This window comes from Brassica napus, chromosome C5 (assembly GCF_020379485.1).
Source record: "Brassica napus cultivar Da-Ae chromosome C5, Da-Ae, whole genome shotgun sequence".
Lineage (NCBI taxonomy): Eukaryota > Viridiplantae > Streptophyta > Magnoliopsida > Brassicales > Brassicaceae > Brassica > Brassica napus.
Window position 1 is genome coordinate 5,000,878 of NC_063448.1, and position 24,556 is coordinate 5,025,433.

Here is a 24,556-nt window from a genome sequence, read left to right on the forward strand (position 1 = left end):
TGGATCTGATGTGTTTCATTGTTCCCATGGTTTCTCCTCTTATTACCTTTGAGTATGAAAGATTGGAAAATCACTGCACAAGATGTCTACTACTCTCTCACAAGAGTGAGCACTGTCCTTCTTTCGGAGCTGCAACGGGCGCCTCCCCACTCCATGATAGAAAGCTAAGTTTTAATGATCCAACCACAGAGGTATCTCAACCCTTTCAAACAAGGAGACCTTCACCTAGGAAAATTGCTGATAATAAAGGGAATGAAAGGGTACAAGAGTTCAACTACATAATTGATAGACATGGAAGGAACTTTGGAGAAAGAGTTAGTACTAGACATACCAGAAACCCTCCACCTGTGAGAGATCACTTTGTTGAGATGCCTCTCCATCAACGAAAAGGAAGAGAGGATATTGGAAAACAAATAGGTTACTCTTCCCCCCCCTTACACTAAAGGGAGAAGACACCACCCGTATGAATCCACACATAGGAGGCCTTTGTTTCCCCAGAAAGAGGGGCGGGTATGGAGACAAAAGACATACCCTGCAGAAGAGCAGGAGGTGAATTCACCAGTCACCTATCTCCGTCGTCAGGCAGTAGAGTCAAACCTACAACAGGAAAATGGGGAGATTGCTGCGATTGGTAACCAGAGCCAGACAAGAGAGCAAATCTTACAGGATATCGACAAGACAACTCAGCTGTACCTTAGTTGTGATGACCCAACGGAGGCTGCAGCACGTCGACTCAGAGTTCTAGCGGGGGATGTATCTGGACAAGTAGAGGAAACGGTTACAACCATGCTAGCAGGAAGTGACCCTCAGGCAGCTTATTCACATAAAACACATCCTTTAGGTACTAGTTCTCAAGTACAGTCTAGGGACCTGATAATGGAAGAACTGCAAAATGTTACCCTACAATACCTCAGTTGTGCTGATCCTGCGGAGGCAGCAGCAAGAAGACTTAGAGTCTTAGCAGGCGATGCACAAGGGCAAATGGAGGAAGTTGCAGCCGGCATCTTAGCAGCAAACACACCCCAAGCAGCAGCGGGGATTGGTATGGTTGAGCAACGAGACGTGATCGTTACACCTATAAGAGATAATGATCAAACGAAAACTACCCAAAATGACCAGCCTCAGGAAGAGCTGATGCAGAGGAGTGAGTCTGATGGGGATATCCCTCCTAGGAGGAGAAGAATAGTACATGCAAGATTCAGATCACCGACAGTCGGTTCCAGCATCCTGGGGGGAGCAAGCTCTAAGAAAAGGATTCTAACAGGAAAGAGGAACTCACCTGCTAGGAGGAATAATGGGAGACACCCTAGTGCTCGTACCAAAGCTGCAAATGAAGGAACGTCCCGACAAGGAGGCAACCCACAGATCAACCTGATCCCTGCAACAAACAAAAAGAAGGAGGATTTTTGGGTTGCTCCACACCCGGCTCCTTAGTCATAGCTAGCTGGAACTGCTGCGGTTTGGGGAACACCGCAACAGTCCAGCGGTTGAAGGAGATAAACAGAAGGAACAAACCAGACATTATCTTCTTAACGGAAACCAAAAACCCCGATGAGAAAATCCTAAAAGACCTCTAGTGGTTGAACTTAGGGAAGTTTTTTACAGTACCTCCGGAGTCGCCAGGGCGGGGAGGACTATTCCTCTTTTGGAAAAAGGAAGTTACTCTCACTGTGATCGCGTCTACAAAGAACTATATTGACACACTAATCTCGAACAAAGGGGTATCTTTCCACACAACGTTTGTTTATGGTGAGCCAGATCAATCAAAGAGGCAGGAGGTTTGGAACAACCTCTCGACACTACACGGAGATAACTCGACACCTTGGTTCCTCACAGGTGATTTCAACGAAATCATAGACAATTCAGAGAAGTGTGGGGGGGGCCTGAGAGAGCGGAAGGCTCTTTTTGTGCTTTCAGAACGTTTCTCTCTAAGCATGACTTATTTGACTTGAAGCTTTGTGGAAGTTTTCTATCTTGGAGAGGGAAAAGGCATACTCACCTGGTCCAATGTAGACTAGACAGAGCGCTATGCAACACTGAATGGTCAGACCTTTTCCCTTCCTGCCGCAGTCAATATCTCCGATATGAGGGGTCTGATCACCGGCCCCTAATCTCCTTCCTGGATACGAGAAAAAAGAGGGGTAATGGAATTTTCAGATTTGACCGGAGGTTAAAAGATAATCAAGAAGTGAAAGAGATTGTCAAAGAACTTTGGGATAGAAATGCTCATCTTCAAGTCGAGGAAAAGTTGTCTATCTGCAGAAGAGCTATCTGTAGCTGGTGTAGGACTTTCCAAGAAAATAGTAGACAAGCTTTAGAACAACTGAGGAAAGAGTTAGATGAAGCCATGTCAAGCTCCATTCCAAATGACTCTCTCATCCGGGATATCAATGCAAAGCTTCTAAAGACCTATAAAGAGGAAGAGAACTTTTGGAAGCAAAGAAGTAGGCAATTATGGCTATCATTGGGAGATGCAAATACTGGCTATTTTCACGCAACCACCAAAGGGAGAAGAACAAAAAACAAGCTAACAGTCCTAGAAGATGAAGATGGATTACCATGCTATGGGGAAGAGCATATTGCAGAGGTCATTTGCAACTACTACTCCAAGCTGTTCACGTCTATACCAGCTGAAGGTTCTCAAACAGTTCAGGAAGCACTAGTGCCCTACATCACAGAGAAACAAAATGAGATGTTGATCGAACTTCCCTCTAGTAAGGAGATAAAGGAAGCAACCTTTGCCATTCATCCGGATAAAGCTCCAGGGCCCGACGGATTCTCCGCTGCCTTTTTCCAGTCTAACTGGGATATCACAGGTCCAGCCATCATCCAAGAGATTCAACAGTTCTTCTCAACCGGCAACCTTGCAAAATCAGTAAATCATACGTATGTGAGATTAATCCCGAAGAATCAAGAGGCAAAAGGAGCAGAGGACTTCAGACCCATCGCACTATGTAACATTTACTATAAGATCATTTCGAAGTTGCTATCTCTACGACTAAAAAAGGTCCTCAGTCCTATCATCTCAGAGAATCAATCCGCCTTCATCCCCGGAAGATCAATCACAGATAACGTCTTGATTACTCATGAAGTTCTGCAGTATCTGAAGACTTCTAAGGCTACAAAACGATGTTCTATGGCTGTGAAAACAGATATGTCAAAAGCTTATGATAGGATCGAATGGAATTTTGTGGAACAAGTTCTGACAAGACTAGGCTTTCACAGTAAATGGGTGGAGTGGATTTTGGAATGTATCTCGACAGTAACCTATTCCTATTTGATCAACGACAATGTATATGGCCTAGTCAAACCTAGCAGAGGAATCAGACAGGGAGACCCCTTGTTCCCATATATTTTCATCATATGTGGAGAAGTTTTATCAGGGTTATGCAAAAATGCAGCAAAAGATGGATCTCTACAGGGCATTAGAGTGGCGAGAGGGTGTCCAAGAGTGAATCACCTTTTGTTTGCAGACGACACAATGTTTTTCTGCCATGCAACGCCAACTTTTTGTCAGTCTCTGGTCAAAATCCTAGCTAAGTATGAAGCTGCATCAGGGCAACAAATAAGTAAGGCTAAATCAGCGGTTACTTTCTCCAAAAGAACCCCCTCGGCAGTAAAGGAAGAAGCCAAAACCATCCTGGGGATTATAAAGGAGGGAGGAGAAGGGAAGTACCTTGGAGTTCCTGAACATTTTGGTCGAAAAAAACGAGATTTATTCACTGCCATCGTTGATAGAATACGTCAACGAGCTGCTAGCTGGTCTACCCGGTGCCTCTCCAAGGCAGGAAAGCTGACAATGCTGAAATCCGTTCTTACTGCTATACCAACCTACACGATGTCATGTTTTGAACTTCCGGTTAGTATGTGTAAAAGAATACAAACGACCCTTACTCGTTTTTGGTGGGATGGACCAGACAACAAAAGGAAGATGAGTTGGGTCGCGTGGAAAAAACTAACGAAGTCAAAAGCAGAGGGAGGCCTTGGGTTGAGGGATATTCAGCTATTTAACCAGGCTCTACTAGCTAAGATTGCGTGGAGAGTAATTACAGTTCCAGATTGTCTACTAGCAAGGATCCTTAAAGGAAAATATTGCCACAATCAAAGCTTTCTAGAGGTGGAGTTACCTTCAGTGTGTTCACACGGGGGGAGGGGGATTATACATGGCAGAAACTTGCTCCGGGAGAACTTAGGAAAGGCAATTGGGAATGGCACGTCGACAAGGGTGTGGAAAGACTCCTGGATATCCCTTGATGAACACATTAAGCCCTTTGGACCTATTCAGGAGGAAGCAGTAGACTTAAGAGTGTCTGATTTGCTTACAGATGATCTCAAGTGGAATGCGCAGAGATTTAAAAGATTCCTACCTGAGTTTGCTGAAAGAATCCAATGCATCAAACCCAGTCGAAGTGGGGCAGAAGATAGATTCATCTGGCAACCTCTCCCATCGGGGAGCTACTCGACACGATCAGGCTACAACTCTATGATAAACTCCTCTCAACGTTGTAATGTGAGCCGACCAATTGTTGAGTTCGACTGGATAAAAGATATTTGGTCCACTTCATGTTCCCCCCAAGATGAGAATGTTCTTATGGTCTATGGTGCAAGAGGCCTTACCCTTGGGGAAAAACCTACAACGGAGGGGCATTAATGTTGACGTTAAATGCCCAAGGTGCAAGAGTGATGAATCTGCTATTCATACCTTTTTCTTGTGCCCCTTTGCGAAGAAAGTATGGAGTAAAATTCCCCTTAAAGAAGCAGTTCACATAGCTGCCACCGAGAACCTCAAATCAATTATGGTCCGATTCCGCTCAGTGGTGTGTCTACCACCATCTGGAGTACCAAACGCCATACTCCCATGGGTGTGTTGGTCAATATGGAAAGATCGAAACTCTTTCATCTTCGAAGGGGAATGCGCACAACCTGAAGACATCGCAACCAGGGGTATTGCTTTAGCAAGAGAATGGAACGAAGCACAATTTTCAGATATTAAAGTGCAGAGTACCCTTACAACGATGCAGAACAACAAACCAAGAGGCCTTCCACAACCTAATCATCGGGTCTCGATCTCTATGACAGACGCCTCATGGGATGCGGCTCGGTCTAGGGCAGGATTAGCGTGGATCCTGAAGGGACCTTTGAGCCAGGATGTAAGGAGAGACACCATGGTACAGAATTTTGTCAACTCGCCACTGGTAGCAGAGGCATTAGCAGTCAGGGAGGGACTCTATACGGCTGCAAATCAGGGGATCTCAAATCTCTGGATTGGCTCCGACAACTTAACGCTCATTGGAGCAATCACCAACAAGACACAGAGGAAAGAACTGCTGGGAATCATCAAAGACATCCACAATCTCTCTTATGTTTTTGTTTCAGTCGATTTCTTTCATGTTCATCGTGAAAACAACGAGGAGGCTGATGCGCTGGCAAAAGCCATCCTTAGAAACTCAATTATGTAATGGACCTCCTTATGAGGTGGGCCTCGTTTTTTGCCCTTTCTATTGAAGTATTTCAGGGACAAAAAAAAAAAAAAAAGACTTATGATCATACTCTTTCTGGATTATGCTTATTGGATGATGAATTTAATGAGTTTAATATATGCAGTCATTGTCAACTTCATATTCACTTGCTGTGGATTATGCTTATTGGCCGATGAATTTACTGAGTTTATCTTTGGGGGTAGTGGTTAAAATGTCACATAAAGTTATTGCCAGTCATTATCATCTTTAACTTCACCTGCAATGGGATGTAAGTGTTTCTTGTTAGTGATTGATATTATCTTATAGAGTTCCTTTCCAAAGAGGATATCAAACACATGAGAACACCTCAAATGGTGAGTATTAGAAGATGTTCTAAATATTTAAGAAAAATAATAAAATAAAAAAATTAGGAGAGAGAAGACCAAATTTTTTTAGTTTAGACTTTTTAATAAACTTTTATTTTTAATAGACACATGTCATCGTGTAAGAGAAAGTTAATATTTTTTTTTGGTTTAAAGAAAATAAAACATGATTGAATAATAATAATACTAATATTTTTTTTTTAGAAACTTGTATGGTTTCTAATAGTTGGAGTTGCTGTATGATTTTTTTTACTGTGTCAGGTGACCATGAGAATGAATGTGGATGCTGGACACCGCATATATAGCAGTAAGTTAAATATCATGGATTATTAGAGTTCATGACAATATTTATATTTACAGTATGTGTAGACAAAAGTGATACTATAGGCATAATCTAAAGGTGATATTTCTATGTATGCTTGAGTGAACAAGAACACAGAGGTGACCGAGTGATTGTGGTCGAGTGGTAAGGAGACGGGACTGAGACGCCAACACGTTTCAGGTTCGATCCACCTGCTGCGCGAAATTAAGTCACAATTATCCTGTTCACCTTACATGGATATGGGCCTATGCTTTAGGGCCCATTTGAATACCCAGAGAGAGGGTCTATCCGTGGGCTGCACCTTCCCTTGGGGATTAGTCTGGACCTTTCTATTGGCCTGGAATACTCCAGGTTAAAACAAAAAAAAAAACAAGAACACAGAGAGAACGTGTTATCTGAAAAGACCTAAAACAGTATTATTACTGCATTTAAGTTGAAAAAAATAGAATATATTATCCAATTATTTTAAAGTTAAGGTATTTTTTTCAAAACGAGCAGAAAAGCGGGAACAATTCGCAGCGCGGCAAGCAACTAATAATGGTTTTCAGTTTTGCGTAAAATCACCTATGGCTCCCCCAAATGTTTCTAAAATTCCAAATTGGACTTAATTAATCGAGTAAAAGGAAATAGATCCGACTGAGCCCAATCAAGGCCCATAGCAACTAGAAAGAATCTCTCTCTCTCTCTCTGTGGGAATGGCAACCAAACTGAAAATTCGACTTAAAAAGAAGGGCGAAATCGTAAAGCTGAATCCGTTTGCAGTAGTAGAATGCGATTCCCCTGCTTCGACGGAGCGTGTGAGCCACGCGCATCGCCGGTCGTGTGCAGAAAACCGCCGGACATGGCTATTAGCCTATTACGCTTTCAAGTTTCCACTGACACGAGTGGAGTTGAAACGAATCATTTGTTTGGATGATAGGTAGTCTCCGAAGCAGAGAGATCTGTGCTTGGTTTTGATAACATTCGCCGGCGGTCAAGGAGTCATTGGAGTTTAGGTAGGCAATTGATTTGATTCGGATTCTACATATGGTGGGTTGCCAGTATGAGTGTATCTCTGGACGGGTTCTATCTGTGGCGATAATTAGGGATTTCAAGCAAGCTTGATCTTGCATTGCCTTGATTTTGAGTCAAAATCGTCTTACGTTGGCTCCTATGGTGATGTGGATGTTCAACAAGAAGAGAGTTTTTGGAAGTGGAACGAATCGTTTGTTTAGATGAAAAGAGCACCACTGATACATGGCAATGTTTTAGTCTCTGAAGCAGAGTTTTATGCTAAAGGTTTTCTCAGTCCAGGAAGATTTTTTTTTTTTTTTTTATCTACGTTTAGTAGACACAGCTACATAGGTAACCTTTGCATACCTGAGACATGTAACTCTATACATAGTTTGCTACTCTTATTTTTAAATGGAACATATATATATAATTCAGGTCACCTCTATACATATGACCTTAAAATCTAAACCATTTTATATGCTTGCTGTTTGTTTCAGATAGGTTGAGTAAGCATATTGCTCTACTTTTCTAGGTGTCTTTGGAGGATTACCGTTTGAAGAAAATATAAAGGAGTTTATATTTACCACTAACTTTGAGTTTTGTTTTGTAAGTTTTAATCACTGAGAAATTTTTTTATAAGAACAGGTTTCAAATATCACAATATGATTGTGCCGTATGATACATCAGTATACATTTATTATTCTAGGTAAAACGGGGCCTGGCTATTTAGTATTTAGTGAAGACTTGAATTGACTTGACTATTTACTGGTGCCCTGTTTCTTCGTCTAATTTTCTAAGTCACATGACTTTTCTCCTACAATGGGTGTAAATGATCGATGTTAACTGCTCCGTCAAAGACAGAGAAGAACACTACGATACAAGTTTGCTATTTCAGGTGTGACCCACTTGGCTTTTAATATAGACTGGCAGCATTTGCTCGCTTCATGGAAACCCTTGTTCTGAAACAAACACTGAAATGAAGATCGTCTTCATCTTCTTCTTCTACTTCTGCCTCCTCCAGTCTTGTACCTGCGACGATACGATCATGAGAACACATTCCATGAGAGATGGTGATGTCATATTCTCTGAAGGCAAGAGATTTGCATTTGGGTTCTTCAGCCTTGGAGTTTCAAACCTCCGTTATGTCGGGATTTGGTATGCTCAAATCTCTGAGCAGACTGTTGTATGGGTTGCTAACAGAGACAGTCCCATGAATGACACATCTGGGGTGATAAGGTTCAGCAGCAGTGGGAACCTCTGCATCTATGCATCAGCCAACAGAACAGAGCCGCTCTGGTCGACCAATGTTTCAGACAGTATCCTGGAACCAACTCTAGTTGCGAGACTCTCTCCTCTAGGGAACCTTGTTCTGCTTGATTCAGTTACAGGGAAAGGTTACTGGGAGAGCTTTGATCATCCGACTGACTCTTCTCTTCCGTTTATGAGGTTGGGTTTCACCCGAAAAGACGGCTTGGATCGCGTCCTGACGGCTTGGAAATCTCCTGGTGACCCAAGCTCTGGAGCTTTCACATACCGGATAAATCGTACGGGGTTCCCGCAGCTGATTCTGTACAAAGGTCTGACCCCATGGTGGCGTACGGGATCCTGGACCGGGTTGGGATGGAGCGGTGTGCCTGGAATGTCAAGAAGAAGAGGCTCTTCTATCTCCCGTAGCTCGTTTGTTAATAACCAGGACGAAGTATCCTTAACCAACCGTGTGACGGATGCTTCAGTCTTAACAAGAATGATGGTGAACGAGACAGGAAACGTGCAACGTCTCATATGGGTCGCAACGGAGAAGAGATGGAATGTTTTCTGGTCGGTTCCTAAAGAGGAATGCGACAATTATGCACACTGTGGCCTTAACGGTTACTGCGATCCCACAAGCTCGGCATCGTTTGTGTGCACATGCCTACCTGGTTTTGAGCCGAAGATGCCCCGGGATTGGCTCTAGAGGGACACTTCGGGTGGGTGTACAAAGAAAATCAACGCTTCAATATGCGGCCGTGAGAAAGAAGGGTTTGTGAGGTTAAAGCGCGTGAAGATTCCCGACACATCAGTTGCAAGTGTGGATATGAACTTGACATTGAAAGAGTGCAAACAGAGGTGCTTAGGTAACTGCTCTTGTGTCGCTTACGCCAGCGCTTACCATGAAGGTGTGGGAGGAGCAAGAGGGTGCTTGACATGGCACGGCGATATGTTGGATGCGAGGATATACATGAACTCGGGTCAAGATTTCTACATACGTGCAGACAGGGAAGAGATAGGTATATATAATTATAAATGCATTTTAATAATTTCTGAAGGATCTAGAACGTAGGGAATATAAGAAACATTTCAATCTAAAGTATTTTGAAGCACTTAGTACCGGTTTGCTTGCTTGTTGCAGAGCGGTGGAACAAAGATGGCTTATTACGGAAGAGGAGAGTCATTATCATTGTCATCAGTTTGATTGCAGCCGTCATGTTACTAGCCGTCATTTCGTTCTGTTTCGTAAGGAAGCGACGAAGTAAGTGAATATCTCTACGATGTATCTTTCAAGCTCTTATGTTTCTTGCTTATCTCACAACTGGCTATATGGCACATTTTCACCTGCAGAGTCGAACAGGGAAAGAAGATACTCAACAACCTTGGCTCCAGGTTCTCCATTCAGATTTGAAGAGGACCGGGGGAGAGAATGGGAGTTACCTCTCTTTGAGCCTAACACAATCGTTACAGCGACTAACAATTTCGCTTTCCGTAACAAGCTTGGAGAAGGTGGTTTCGGACCTGTTTATAAGGTAAGGAATAAAGGAAAATGCATCTTCAAATATCCTAAACTTTTAGAATCTTCAACAGTACTTTAAGTTCTATAGGTAGTAAGGAACGTTTAGGACGTTTTCAAATAAATAAAAAATTACGTTGTGTCTCTCTCCACTCAGGGCGTGTTAGAAAACGGTATGGAGATAGCAGTGAAGAGGTTGGCTAAAAACTCGGGACAAGGAATGGAAGAGTTCAAGAACGAGGTCAAGTTGATATCAAAGCTGCAGCATCGAAACCTTGTGAGAATGTTAGGGTGTTGCGTTGAATCGGAAGAGAAGATGTTGATATACGAATACTTACCAAACAAGAGTCTAGACTGTTTCATATTCGGTAAGTTCAGCATTTCTGATGCATGTTGAAGTCTACACATTCAAATATTCCAATTCAGGAAGATCTTATGCTGTTGTGTTTCACGTAGATGAAGAGCAGAGATCGGAGTTAAATTGGCCAAAACGGATGGAGATAATATGCGGGATTGCTCGCGGAATCTTGTATCTACATCAAGATTCAAGACTGAGGATCATCCACAGAGACCTCAAGGCAAGCAATATACTTCTTGACAACGAAATGATCCCCAAGATTGCGGATTTTGGCATGGCGAGAATCTTTGGGGGCAACCAAATTAGAGGAAGCACAAATCGTGTCGTCGGAACATAGTGAGTTAGTCTTTTACAATTCACATTGAACTGTGCAGAATCATTCAACCTTGCATCGTTTTCAATCTCATTGTCACAGTGGATATATGTCACCTGAGTATGCAATGGAGGGTCATTTCTCCGTTAAATCCGACGTCTACAGCTTCGGAGTATTGATCTTAGAGATCATAACAGGGAAGAAAAACAGTGCGTTCCACAAGGAATCTTTGAACCTAGTCGGACAAGTAACTAGAATATGCAAATTTTTTTACATAAACGGAAGATCAAAACAGAACATAACATGACCAAATATTGTTTTATTTCGTCTTGTTTTGTAGATATGGGATCTATGGAACAAAGGTGAAGCAACAAAGATCGTAGACAAATTAATGAACCAAGAGATTTATGATGAGAGCGAAGTGATGAAGTGCGTACACATTGGGTTGCTTTGCGTACAAGAAAATGCTTCGGATAGACCAGACATGCCCTCTGTTGTGTCCATGTTTGGTCATAAGGCCAATGACTTTCCTCCTCCGAAGCATCCTGCGTTTACGTCGGGAAGGAAGCCACACGTCAAGAATGACGACAGCACGTCCGGTGCTTACCTCAGTGGAGAAAATAGCAATTCTGTTAATGACATTACTCTCACTGATGTTCATGGCCGTTGAAATATTTTGAATTGTTGAGAGATCTATCTTAGTTGCTAAACTACTTCCATAGAAGTGTATGTTTTAGTTTTAATTGCAACTACGTGTGAGACGTTGATTAACTATGAAATAAGGAGGAAGCAGGAGAAGAAATGGGGAAGAGTGGCGGTGGTGGTTGGCTCCCCGCCGATGGATCTGATTGTTCCCATGGTTTCTCCTCATATTACCTTGTAAGACTTATGATTATACCCTTTCTTGAGTATGCTTATTGGCTGATGAATTTACTGAGTTTAATATATCCTGTCATTGTCAACTTAATATTCACTTGCTATGGGGTTTGGTATATGTAATAAATTTTTGAGGGTAGTGGTTAAAATGTCACATAAAGTTATTGCCAGTCATTATCATCTTTAACTTAACCGGCTATGAGATGTAAGTGTTTCTAGGTAGTGATTGATATATCTTATAGAGTTCCTTTCCAAGGATAAAAAAAAAGTACATTAGGATGTATGATTTTTTATGGTGTTGGTTACCATGAGAATGAATGTGGAAGGGATGCTTGAGACCGCATATTACAGGCAAAGGTGATATTACAGGCATAATCTAATGGCAGAGAAGATCAACATAATATGCTTGAGACAGCATATATAGCACTGTGTTAAATACCATGAATCCGTCTAGATTTACATTTCCTTGAGCCTAGCTCATTAAAATAAAACAAGAAGTAGAAATGATGTGTAAAAGTGATTCTTGTCTTCTAAGTTTCAGTTGTCAATAAATTTGTGTATAAAATAGGTCTTTAAAATATCACTAAATGTTTGACATGTTACACATAAATAGGTAATTTATTATTGTAGGGAAATTTAGGTGGCGTGGACTGATTGATTCCTGCACAGTGAAAAAGAGGCAATGATTGAATGGACACTGGACAAGGAAGGAAAAAGTTTCAGGACGTTGGTAACCTTTTTAGTTCGTGTCATGTTGTAAGTCACATGTTTTTACATGTTTGAAAGTTCAACCTTAGAGAGATAAATCCGGAACCGAGCGTGACTGATTTGATGCCTGCAGTTAATGTTGTTAGTTCAGGTGAGTCCCACTTGGGATTTCAATAAGACACAAAGCATTTATACGTTTCCATCAAACTTCTGATCAGAAAACAAACAGAAGATGAAGATCTTCTTCATCTTTTTCTTTGTTTTATTCTCCTTCCTTGTCCATTCTTGTTTGTCCAACAACATGATCATGAGAACGCAGTCCATGAGAGACGGCGATGTTATATTCTCTCAAGGAAAGAGATTCGCTTTTGGATTCTTCAGCCTGGGGACTTCAAAGCTCAGGTACGTTGGGATTTGGTATGCTCAAGTCTCTGAGCAGACTATTGTATGGGTTGCAAACAGAGACCATCCTATCAATGACACGTCTGGTCATTTAAAGTTCAGCAGCAGAGGGAATCTCTGTGTGTATGGATCTGTCAACGGAACAGAACCTATCTGGTCTACCGATGTTTTGGATACAATATCAGAACCGGCTCTAGTTGCGAAGCTGTCTGATCTAGGCAACCTTGTGCTGCTTGATCCTGTCACAGGGAAAAGCTTCTGGGAGAGCTTTAACCATCCTACAAACACGTTGCTTCCCTTTATGAAGTTCGGATACACTCGCCAAGACGGTGTGGACCGGTTCATGACGTCGTGGAGATCTCCTGGTGACCCTGGTTTCGGGAACGTTACGTTCCGGATAGAGCGTAGAGGGTTTCCGCAGATGATGATGTACAAAGGAACGACTCTGTGGTGGCGTACTGGGTCATGGACAGGGCAGAGATGGAGCGGTGTGCCTGAGATGACAAACAAGTTTATATTCAATATCTCGTTTGTGAATAGTCCTGATGAAGTATCGATCACTTACGGTGTGTTGAATCCTCTAGTCATAACGAGAATGGTGCTGAACGAGACGGGGACCCTGCAGCGGTTCACGTGGAACGGGAAGGATAAGAAGTGGATCGGGTTCTGGTCAGCTCCTGAGGAGAAGTGTGACAGCTACAACCACTGTGGCCTTAACGGTTACTGCGATACCACGAGTCCAGACAAGTTTGAGTGCTCTTGCCTACCGGGGCACGAGCCTAAAACGCCCCAAGCTTGGAACTTGAGGGATGCTTCCGATGGGTGCAAGAGGAGCAATGCGGCTTCGTTATGTAATGGGAGAGAAGGTTTTGCGAAGTTGAAGCGGGTGAAGGTTCCAAATACATCAGGTGTGAGTGTGGATATGAACATAACGCTTAAAGAATGTGAAAAGAGGTGCTTGAGGAACTGCTCTTGTGTCGCTTATGCGAGCGCTTACCACGAGAGCGAAGACGGAGCGAAAGGTTGCTTGACATGGCACGGTGATATGTTGGATACGAGGACATACTGGAGCGCAGGACAAGATTTCTATCTACGTGTAGATAAGGCAGAGTTAGGTACATATAATATACAGACTCTGCTACTTGTTTCTGTTTCGTTATTTTGATTTGTTTTGCTTGTTTCAGCGCGGTGGAATGGAAGTGGATCATCAGGGAAGAGGAGACTTTTCTTAATTCTCATCAGCATGATTGTAGTGGTGATGTTGCTAATGATCATGTTGTTCTGTTTCATAAGGAAACGAAGACGTAAGTAACTCTCTGATGATGATCGTATAACTATAAGTATATATGTTTCCTTGCTAATAAATTGAAAACATGTACACATGCAGAGGTTCACAGGCATAAGAAACCTCCATCAACCTTCGCCCCGAGCTCTTTTGATATTGAAGAGCCATTCGTATTAGAAGAGCTCGAGGATAAATCAAGAAAGGGGGAGTTGCCTCTCTTTGAGCTTAGCACAATCGCTGCAGCCACTAATAACTTTTCTTTTCGACACAAGCTTGGAGCAGGTGGTTTCGGAGCCGTTTACAAGGTAAGGAAGTAGCAAAATAAAACCACCTTCCTACGTGCCTATAGTATATATGCATGAGCAATCTTGTAAGTTCTGTAAGTAGTAAGGAATGGTTCCTTCGTTTCTATTTCAGGGCGTGTTAGAAAACGGTATGGAGATAGCAGTGAAGAGGTTGTCAAAAAACTCGGGCCAAGGAATGGAAGAGTTCAAGAACGAGGTCAAGTTGATATCGAAATTGCAGCATCGAAATCTCGTGAGGATCTTAGGGTGTTGCGTTGAATCGGAAGAGAAGATGTTGATATACGAGTATTTACCAAACAAGAGCTTAGACTGTTTCATATTCCGTAAGTTCCCAAGATTTCTTATACAAATCTAATTTCTAATTCAAGTCTTGAATCTTGTATTTGTTATCCTCCTCTTAGGCGAGGAGCATAGAGCAGAGTTGGATTGGCCAAAACGGATGGGGATAATCCGAGGGATTGCGCGGGGAATCTTGTATCTACATCAAGATTCAAGACTGAGGATCATCCACAGAGACCTCAAGGCAAGCAATGTACTTCTTGACAACGAAATGATCCCCAAGATTGCTGACTTTGGCATGGCTAGAATCTTTGGAGGCAACCAAATCGAAGGAAGCACAAACCGAGTTGTTGGAACATAGTGAGTTAATATTCTTTCTCACTATCCACAAGACTCTTTTAACTTAAAAAACCGTTTCAATCTCATTGTCACAGTGGATATATGTCACCTGAGTATGCAATGGATGGTCACTTCTCAATTAAATCCGACGTCTATAGCTTTGGAGTATTGATCTTAGAGATCATAACCGGAAAGAAGAATAGTGCAATCTACAACGAAAATTCAAACCTAGTCGGACAAGTAAGTAAAATTATATTTCATTATCATGGTTAAGGTTTGTGTCGGAAACAGGACAATGTTGGTTCTTTCGTTTCGTAGATCTGGGGTCTGTGGCAAAAAGGTGAGGCAAGAGAGATCATAGACACGTTAATGGACGCAGAGAGTTATGAAGAGAGCGAAGTGATGAAGTGCGTACACATTGGGTTGCTTTGCGTGCAAGAAAGCGCTTCGGACAGACCAGACATGTCTTCTGTTGTGTTCATGTTGGGACATAACGCCATTGATCTTCCATCTCCGAAGCATCCTGCGTTTACGGTGGGGAGGAAGAGAAACGTCAAAAATGGAGGCAGCTCAGGTAACTTGCCTAGTGGAGAAACCGGTAGTTCTGTCAATGATGTTACCCTCACCGACGTTCAAGGTCGTTAAAAATAATTACAAGTGTCTTTCTCTATGTTACAACAATAGTCTTTATTCTATAGGTATAGTTTGTTATGAAATAACTTATAATTTATAGTATCGAGAAATTTAAATAAGAGTAGAATTTAATACCCGTAGGAAGCAAATAACACTAGTATAAGAGAGAGAGTTTATTATAAGGAAGAAGAAGAAGATGTAATGGTTCTTTGATTATAAACTCTTGTTCTTGTTTATGGTGTACAAAAGAGTGAGATGAGTGATGGTATTTATAGTGAACAACAATACATAAAATAACAAAGATATTGCTTAATTTGGTAAATGAGTGGGTGATCATAGTGTTTGATGAGTAGATGATCATAGTGCTTGAGTTGGTAAAGGAGTGGATGATCATAGTGCTTGAGTTTGGTAAAGAAGTGGATGATCATTTCAATGCTTAATTTATAACACTCCCCCTTGATCATCCATCTTGTATTACGTGGTGCCTCGTTAAAAACCTAGTCATGGAAAACCCAATGGGAAAAACCGTAGTAAAAGTAAAAAGAGTACAACTACGTAAGCTCCCCCTCGAATGAGTAGTCATAGAACCTTTAGAACAATGATAGATTTTCATCTCTCAAATTGTAACATTCTCTTTGGTTGTCTATCTTTTGTATGTTCTTTGTTGCCTCGTTAAAACCTTGTCATGGAAAAACCCAATGGGATAAAAAAAAACCATGATAAGGAAAAAGAGTACAACCACACTTACTATCATATTTCTTTCCCTGGAAACAATATCTTCAGGATATGCATTCCAATCAACTCTCTTCAGAGAATTAAGCTTAAGAGAATAAACTCTATTCATTTCTATTATGATATCTAGGTCCTTTAGACTTCTTGTCCATAATTCTCTTTTGACTTAGACAATAGTTTATTGGTCTATTTGGATTTCAAACCAAATTTCTTACATATAATCGTATAGAAATTCGTCTCGTACATACGAATTATTCATTTGTAACTATAGAAGTTACTATTATGATTTTCTTTCTTTTCATATGAAATTACATCTTTCAGTAATGAAAAAGATTAATAATTTTCTTAAATAACACTCTTACGTATGGTATTTCAGGACCAAACATATACGAGCGTCTTAAATAAAATACTTTAAGGATCTTTATGATAACATCTCAGTTTTAGATCTCCAGTTTAGAATACATAAAAACAATATAGTATTGTCAAGAGTTTTCTTCAAAATATAATTTTTCTATAACTCTTCAGGAGTTTTGATTATATTCAAATCATGATTCTATTGATTTATAATCTCTTGATAAATACAAATGGATACATTTGTTAACCTTATAATATTTCATATATTCCATAAAATAGTTTGTTTCAATTCGATCGAATATGCAGAGTTCCCGGGAACATGATTTTGATATCATCAATCCTTCATGGATTATACTTTCAGGGATTAACATTTTTCAAGTGGATTGTTTCATTCAAGTTCTTCCTTTATTACCAGACTATAAGGAACTTGAAACTAGTTGCATCTACCACATGAAATTATGTCTCTTCACAATTAATTTCATATTGATCATTCTTTGTGTGCAACGGTTCATTTACATCTCACTTGTTTTACACCTTTTAGTGTATGGACTACTGGTCCAAATACTTCTCTATTTCACAAGAAGTTTATATCTTTGTCTATTGCATCTTTCTGATTTGGCCAATCATTTCTTTGTGTACACTTTTCAATAGACTTTCTTTCATGATCCTCTTTCTCATTTATTATATCAACTGCTACTTTGCATGTATAATATCATCGACGTCAATTTTCTTATCGGTTCCATTTTGTTTCATACATGACATAACTTATTGAGATCTCTTCATTTGTCTCAGGTACCTGAATTTTCGTCAGTCATGTTTAATTTCTCTTCTGGAGATCATACAAAACTATATTGCCTCGTTTTGACCATTATCAATATATGCTCCTTTTTCATTTACGAGGATTTATCTTTGGAACCAATCTGTCTACCACGCTGCAGGCGTGACTAGCAGTTTGATATTGTTCTTGTAGAACATTTATTCTTATTGGAGCATTTACAGCTGGTATATGTGACTTGATCACTATATTTATATGGGTCGTGTCTGGCAACTGCTTTAGTAAGTTTTGAAATGAATTATCTTTTGAACTTCTATTTCACATTGTGTTTAGCCCGAGGATCAATGATAATTCATTTCAACTTATTTTCTTTTCCAGCTGTTTATTTTCTCCCCCTTATGTTGGAAGTACTAACTCACTTTTAGAATTCATGTATAGCCTTACTTATAGTTTTTGGGGATGACTCTGGATTCTTAAGTGTCAATAGAGATTTATATCCAACATATATTTCCAACCTCATTTGAAAACACATCTTCATTTGAAGCTCTGTGGCGGAGCAACATCCAACATTCTTAGATGAAAATGATTGGTTTCTGATTCTATACCAATGATGGGGAGAACTAGTGAAAATTTATTGGCTTGATGCGATCCAATGTTGCTCAAAATGTTTAGCACTTATCTCAGTGAATGTGCTATAGTCGTTAAAGACTTTAAGAAGTGAATTCACCAATATTATAAAAATGCATAGTGGGTGATCAGTCCACTAACATCTTCGTTATTTATGCCAATATCTTATTTTGGCTGGTGAAAACCATATTACCCTTTTATCTTATGGGTAAGCAACATATGTCAAATCATTCGGAAGAATCTTCTGGTTCTTATATGACTATGCATATGACCTTTAAGTATATATTCGCATTATTAATGAACCAAAATGGTCTAACTGATTCATGCCAAATGTAAACTTCTAGTTTACTATACATTTATCTTCATTATACTAATCTTTGTGTAGTACAATATATAAGAGGCTGTAGATATTTTCTCTAAAATACTTATACTGCTTTGAGAATTATTTCTGATTGAAATGTATATATCATTTCGTTTGCTTATTGTCTCAACATAAGTGTCTCAAAATCTTACGGATTTACTTTGAGAAAAATTCATTAATCTTAGTTTTAGTGTAAACATAATCTTCTGGATGTTTGACTTATCATAAAAAGTGAGATTCTTTAACTCTTCCCCTCGAGAGTATAATACTACAGGTTTATCAATCTCGAATGTATCTCATTTTCTTAATCAACAACATATCCTACATGGGTTATGTATTTTTCGTAGATCCTTTTAACTTTTGATACTTATAAAAATACAATACCTTAAGAACTTTAAATTGCATTCTTAAGAACTTTAAATTAAATTTTTATGTGCAGTAATACTATGTATACTTCTGGAGCATCATATATATCCTCTTTTTAAGCATTCTATAAGTTTTACTACCTTGTATTGTACACACAATAAATTTTCTTTCATCTTCAGATGAATTCATAATTTCTTTTCTTTATTACCATGTTTATTTTCTCAACTTTAAGTGAGAGTATGAGTTCTATAAAGAAACTCTTTGGACCTTGACCTCATTTATGCTCACGTCTAAAACCACTATTTATGAGTTTTTTAAATGTCATATTCTCTTCAGGAGAATGAATCATAATCAACTAGACGTGATTTATCAATAGATATTTTTCAATATATATGCATCATAAAACAATTTCTTGAAGAAATTTTACTTTTAAACTTAACATCCAACATAGTTGGCTTTATTTACCGACTTCAGGTCTTGTAATCTTTAAATGCAAAATACAAAATGAGCTTTAGGTAATCACTTCAGGTGATAATACCTTTTTTATATATATTATCTTCCAAAACTTATGGATCTTTTAGAGTCAAGCTTTAAACTTAAAATCCTCAATATAAATGGTAATAAAATCAAAATATTTCAAATATATATAAATATGTATTAACAAAGGTGTCTTATTATATCAGAAAATAAATAAAACTTTCATAGTAATTATTATATAGACTATATTATTACTCTCATGCTTTTTAACAAAGTTTAACCTATCAATCAATTTAATGAACAAATTTATATCACTGCCAACTTCATGTGCATTGATTTATCTAATCAAGTTTGTTAAACTTGTATATAAAGCATAAAAATACTTATCTTATAAACAGAAGTATATCGGCGATGAAAGTTTCAGCTGTTCACGTTTCTGAATTGGCTGATAACTTGTACATATCTTTCCGAGAGAATACACAATCCTGAAAACTTTAAATTTTTGCTCATATAAACATGGCCATTACATTAGTAAATATCAACATATAATCCAAATTCTTTTATGATATTAGACCAAAGACTAATCGACCACAAAACTAACCGATTACAAATAATTTCTTTTATGATGTTAGACCATGAATCATAAAGTATGTTTCCTTAATACCATTAAACCATGAAGCATATTAAAGTATAATAAGCAAAATTTAATTCATCAAATAACTATTATTCTTACATATAGACAAGCGTTGATATATATATATATATATCATCGTCTAAAATGACTATATATACATATATATATATTTAGAATTTCGCAATTTTAAAATGAACCATTTATTATGAACTTCATAATTTAAAAACCGTTTACATTAATCATACAAGCAATTACAAGGAGAAGCGATGTAAAGAAAATGAAACCGATAATCATCTTAAATTCACTCGGAGTAAATTCTCCATCGAATAAACCATAAATAGAAACACAAATAAAAATGGCACATAAAAACAAAAGTGCGCGAATCATCTTTCTTGAAAAATCGGAGGAGAGCGATTTTGAAATTTTTGAGAGAAGATGAAATGTTTTGGATGATGAAATGAAGTGAAAATGAGTTGTATTTATAGATGAAAATTACTGTTCATGACCGTTGGAGAAAGGGGAAATTTTTGAAAAAAATTCTTTGTGACCGTTGGGGTTAAATCGAGTGCACCAAAAATTAGTCCGAAAATATCGTATTAAACGGTCAATCAAATCTATAAATTTCATAAAAGTGAAAAATTATGACAATGAAATATTTATGTTATATGACAATAAATCATGCGACGGCTCAGCCGATCAATGCATAATATCAAATAAATTATACGGCGGCTCGGCCGACCAATTAATAATAAACAGAATATAAGGCGGCTCGGCCGACCAATAAATAATAAACAGGATATAAGGCGGCTCGGCCGACCAATAAATAATAAACAGGATATAAGGCGGCTCGGCCGACCAATAAATAAATTAAATTACTAGTAAATAATATAGGCGGTATTCCGGCCATTATAACATGATATAAATAATAGTAGAGGCGGTATACCGACCATTATAACAGGGTATAAATGATACAAATAAATTTTACCGAATCGCAGAGTGATCGTGCTGATAACGTGTTATGAAATAACTTATAATTTATAGTATCGAGAAATTTAAATAAGAGTAGAATTTAATACCCGTAGGAAGCAAATAACACTAGTATAAGGGAGAGAGTTTATTATAAGGAAGAAGAAGAAGAAGATGTAATGGTTCTTTGATTATAAACTCTTGTTCTTGTTTATGGTGTACAAAAGAGTGAGATGAGTGATGGTATTTATAGTGAACAACAATACATAAAATAACAAAGATAGTGCTTAATTTCGTAAATGAGTGGGTGATCATAGTGTTTGATGAGTAAATGATCATAGTGCTTGAGTTGGTAAAGGAGTGGATGATCATAGTGCTTGAGTTTGGTAAAGAAGTGGATGATCATTTCAATGCTTAATTTATAACATAGTTAAGTTAATAGCGATATTTGTTTATGGATCGTTATAGAAAGTTACTTTTATGAATGTAATGTAGAATTATTGTTGTAAAATTATAATATACCAAGTAAAAAAATGAAAGTTTAAATATACTATTGATGCTTTGTGTATTTTTCATATTTTACTATAAATTATTAAATTAGATTAGTAGTTCAGTGATTTAGGGGGCTTATTATTGGAGTTGGGGTTTGAGAAGGTTTTGAGGATCTTAAAATATAATGGAATTTAGAGAGTTCTGATGAATTCAAGGGTTTTGATGGAGATTTAAAAGGGGAATTAGGTAGGATTTGGTAGGATCTTTCTTAAGTATTTGGATAATAATTATTACCATTAAACTAAAAAAAAACGTAATCCATTGTTAGGTTTATATTAAATACATATATACTAGGGACTTACCAATAATACGATATAAAGAAGTATATTCACGTCTGATTGAGAGATTTTTTTCCTTTTTCTATATTTTCTTAACTGTAGTTCTTAATTTTCATTAACTGCTTGATTCATGATAGAAGAATCTGAAATTTAAAACACATTTTCATTTCTTTTAAATAATATTAACAACAAAACATGACATTAAACTGCAAAAACAAAATTGTAACAATACAATGAAATTGAGAAAGAAGCTTGGGTGTAAGTTACAAAAAAGAAGCTTGGGTGCAAGTCCCGTGACTCTAATACAATAATAACTAATATTTTTTCACCTACAATTTGTTAGATAGTAACGATTGGAAGAGGCATAGCACTAAGACTGATTATTTTCAAACTTATATAAGAACTCTGAAATGTGAAATACTGAACAATTTTTTTTTTTGAACTTGCTAATACATATACACCTACTTTGTATAAAAACTACAGAAGTCTCAAGTTTTGATTTCTGTCAGTGGCTCACTGCGTTACCATAGTAAACCGGGCTGTGTTTGACAATTTATTCTGACGCTAGCATTTGATTTGATTCTTTGACGTAAAAGATGAAATAATTGTTTTTTAAATTCCATCTCTTTAGGTGGTATTTGATTCTATTGAATTTGAAGAGTAAATGATAGTTTTTAATATCTAAAATAAATTTTGATGAATCTCATTGATGAAATCCATATTTTCCATTAAGAGTTGATTTAATAAGATTTTTATAAATGATATATCCAACAAGAGGGGATTTGTAAAACTTTTTATAAATACCTTGTCTAATAAGGGAGAATTTAGCAAAAACCTAAAATTTTATGAAATCCCCATCGCAATGGTTTTTGTTGTGTTTCTAATTCAAAATTCGGTGGAAAAGTTTTTTTACATTGTAGGCTGATTCCGGATTAGAGAATAATAGATTAACTAAGGCCGACGTCTGGTTTTGTACCGACTCTCAAGAGCTCGCTAGAGCTGTTAACTCGAAGTCATATCCGGTGGAGCTCTTTGGGGTTCTCATGGATATCGAGTCTCTATCTTATTGCTTTGATTTCTTCTTTGTTTCCTTTGTTGGACGGGAGAACAATGTAGTCGCTGACTCCCTTGCGAAGGCTGCATTGTCCTCATTCCCTTCTACTTTGTACTAAAACTCTTCGTTTAGATCTATGTATCTTTTCAGTTGACAAAAAAAAGATTAACTAAGGCCTAAAATCTTAAAATCTTCTTCCTAGTTAAAATCTACATTATAATAGGGCAGTTGCATCACTCCTGATGCGACACGTCAGCGATATGTGGGTCCCACTTTAAAAAAATGTGAAAAAGTGTCAAGTCTGTGATTCGAACACGGGTTATTGAGATCTAAACAACAACATTTATACCACTGAGCTAAAGGATTCTTTGTACATTGATGGCTGAAACAAATATATATTTATGAAGGTCGGAAACCTTTGCTTCTTCGGTTTTCTCTGTGGGACTCACACTTATTTATTTTATTTAATGATTTAATAAATACTTTATAACTCACGTTTTGAAATAGGATTCGTTAAAAAAAAAGCTCAATAAACCTCTTTGGTCTGTAAGCGTTCTCTTCAATGAAAGTTTAGGGCTTTCAATTTTTAATCATCGGTTCATGACTCATCTAAGAAACACAGATTGGCTCTTTGAGTTTCATGAATCAGTTTTTCTTCTTTAGTCTCTACATCTCCCCATCTTTAATAAATTCATCATCGGTTCTTTTATTTTGCCTGATAAATCATGATTGTGTGGTTTTAATTTTCTTCGGTCATTCTTAGCTTGCACCCTTTGATCTAACCAAGAAGAAGAAGAAATTTGTCGTTCAGGATGCCATCGAGGACTCAGCTGAGTCACACGAGAGACATACTATCCGTTGCCTTATTGTTCAAGAAGAGTTTATGTGCTGTGAAACATATTTGTTTCTTTTCATCAGTTGCTTTGTTTAATCTTTTTTCCTGCAAATAATGATGGCTTTGACAGTTCATTCACGGGAGCCAAGAAGTAAAAGAAGAAGAAGCCAGTGAGTGTTTGACATTTTCTGTCTTCCTGAGTTTTTTTTCCATCCATTACTTGGATTTTGAAGATTATGTGTCTCACATTCTTTTTATTTTGATGGTTGTTAGGTTGAATGAAGATCATTGAATAAAGAAAATGTCGATGCTCCTGAAGATTTGGAGGGTACTTTATATTTCTTTCTCTGATAATTCTAGAGACATAAATTTGAACCTTACAGAGGGTATATTGCTGAGCATCCTAATGATGAGGAAGAGGTGGAGGGAATTGATCTGCCCCAGCAACGTTACCTGTGGAAAGGAAGTGACATGGATTACTTATACGACGAGGTAAGCATATCGTTAGATGGTTTGCGGTCCATCTTTGAGAGCCGTCGATTGTAAGTGTATATCGTTTTGAAGTTGTACGACACTAAGATGTAAAGAATTACTAATCACGATTACCTTACTAGCAGAGTTCTTTTGCACAGCTATTGTCAATGGAATTAACACTGGAAATTGATGATGCTATATTTCATGTTCCAAATGCTAACGCAAGCTCCAATGTTGATTCTCAGCTTTAACATGCCAAAATCACAATGCAGTGGGTGTTGTAAGGTAATTCAGTAGGCACAAATGTTCAGTTGAAAAAAATTCTAAATTGTATTTATGCATCAAACTTATCATCCGTAACATAATAATATGTTTTTTCTGTGCTAGGAACCGTTTGTAAATAAATGTCTCGGATGTATATGACTGCTTAGTTTGTTGCTTTTGACAGTGAAATCACTAAGCTTACAATGTGTCAAGACAGCAAAAGCATCTCAGCTGATGGTTAGCTTTACAATTTCGTTGGAGTCTTTTTCCTATTATGTTGGATGGATTATTTTAGCAAACAAATATCGCAACAGAGCGCTGGCAATAACTCTAATAGATTTATATATACATTTAGAATTGAAAGTTTGGTGAGAACAGGAACAAGTAC

The 24,556-nt window shown here is 38.1% G+C and overlaps 1 protein-coding gene and 1 pseudogene across 2 annotated transcripts; both read left to right on the forward strand.

Moving 5' to 3' along the window:
• Nucleotides 1-8,080: 8,080 nt before the first annotated feature.
• Nucleotides 8,081-10,616, forward strand: LOC106399188 (annotated as a pseudogene).
• A 100-nt stretch (nucleotides 10,617-10,716) lies between these two features.
• LOC106399182 (G-type lectin S-receptor-like serine/threonine-protein kinase At1g11410) lies at nucleotides 10,717-15,653 on the forward strand. 2 transcript variants are annotated; one of them, XM_048757991.1, is made up of 9 exons: nucleotides 10,723-10,801; nucleotides 10,933-11,471; nucleotides 12,099-13,693; nucleotides 13,763-13,882; nucleotides 13,966-14,168; nucleotides 14,281-14,491; nucleotides 14,570-14,807; nucleotides 14,882-15,026; nucleotides 15,105-15,653. In XM_048757991.1, exons 3-9 carry the CDS (start codon nucleotides 12,409-12,411, stop codon nucleotides 15,429-15,431), a joined length of 2,529 nt encoding a protein of 842 aa, XP_048613948.1. In that variant the 5' UTR covers nucleotides 10,723-10,801; nucleotides 10,933-11,471; nucleotides 12,099-12,408; the 3' UTR covers nucleotides 15,432-15,653. The 2 variants fall into 2 exon arrangements, with proteins under 2 accessions (XP_048613949.1, XP_048613948.1); XM_048757992.1 differs by lacking the exons at nucleotides 14,882-15,026; nucleotides 15,105-15,653 and having other exon boundaries at nucleotides 10,717-10,801; nucleotides 14,570-14,808.
• The last annotated feature ends 8,903 nt before the right edge of the window (nucleotides 15,654-24,556 follow it).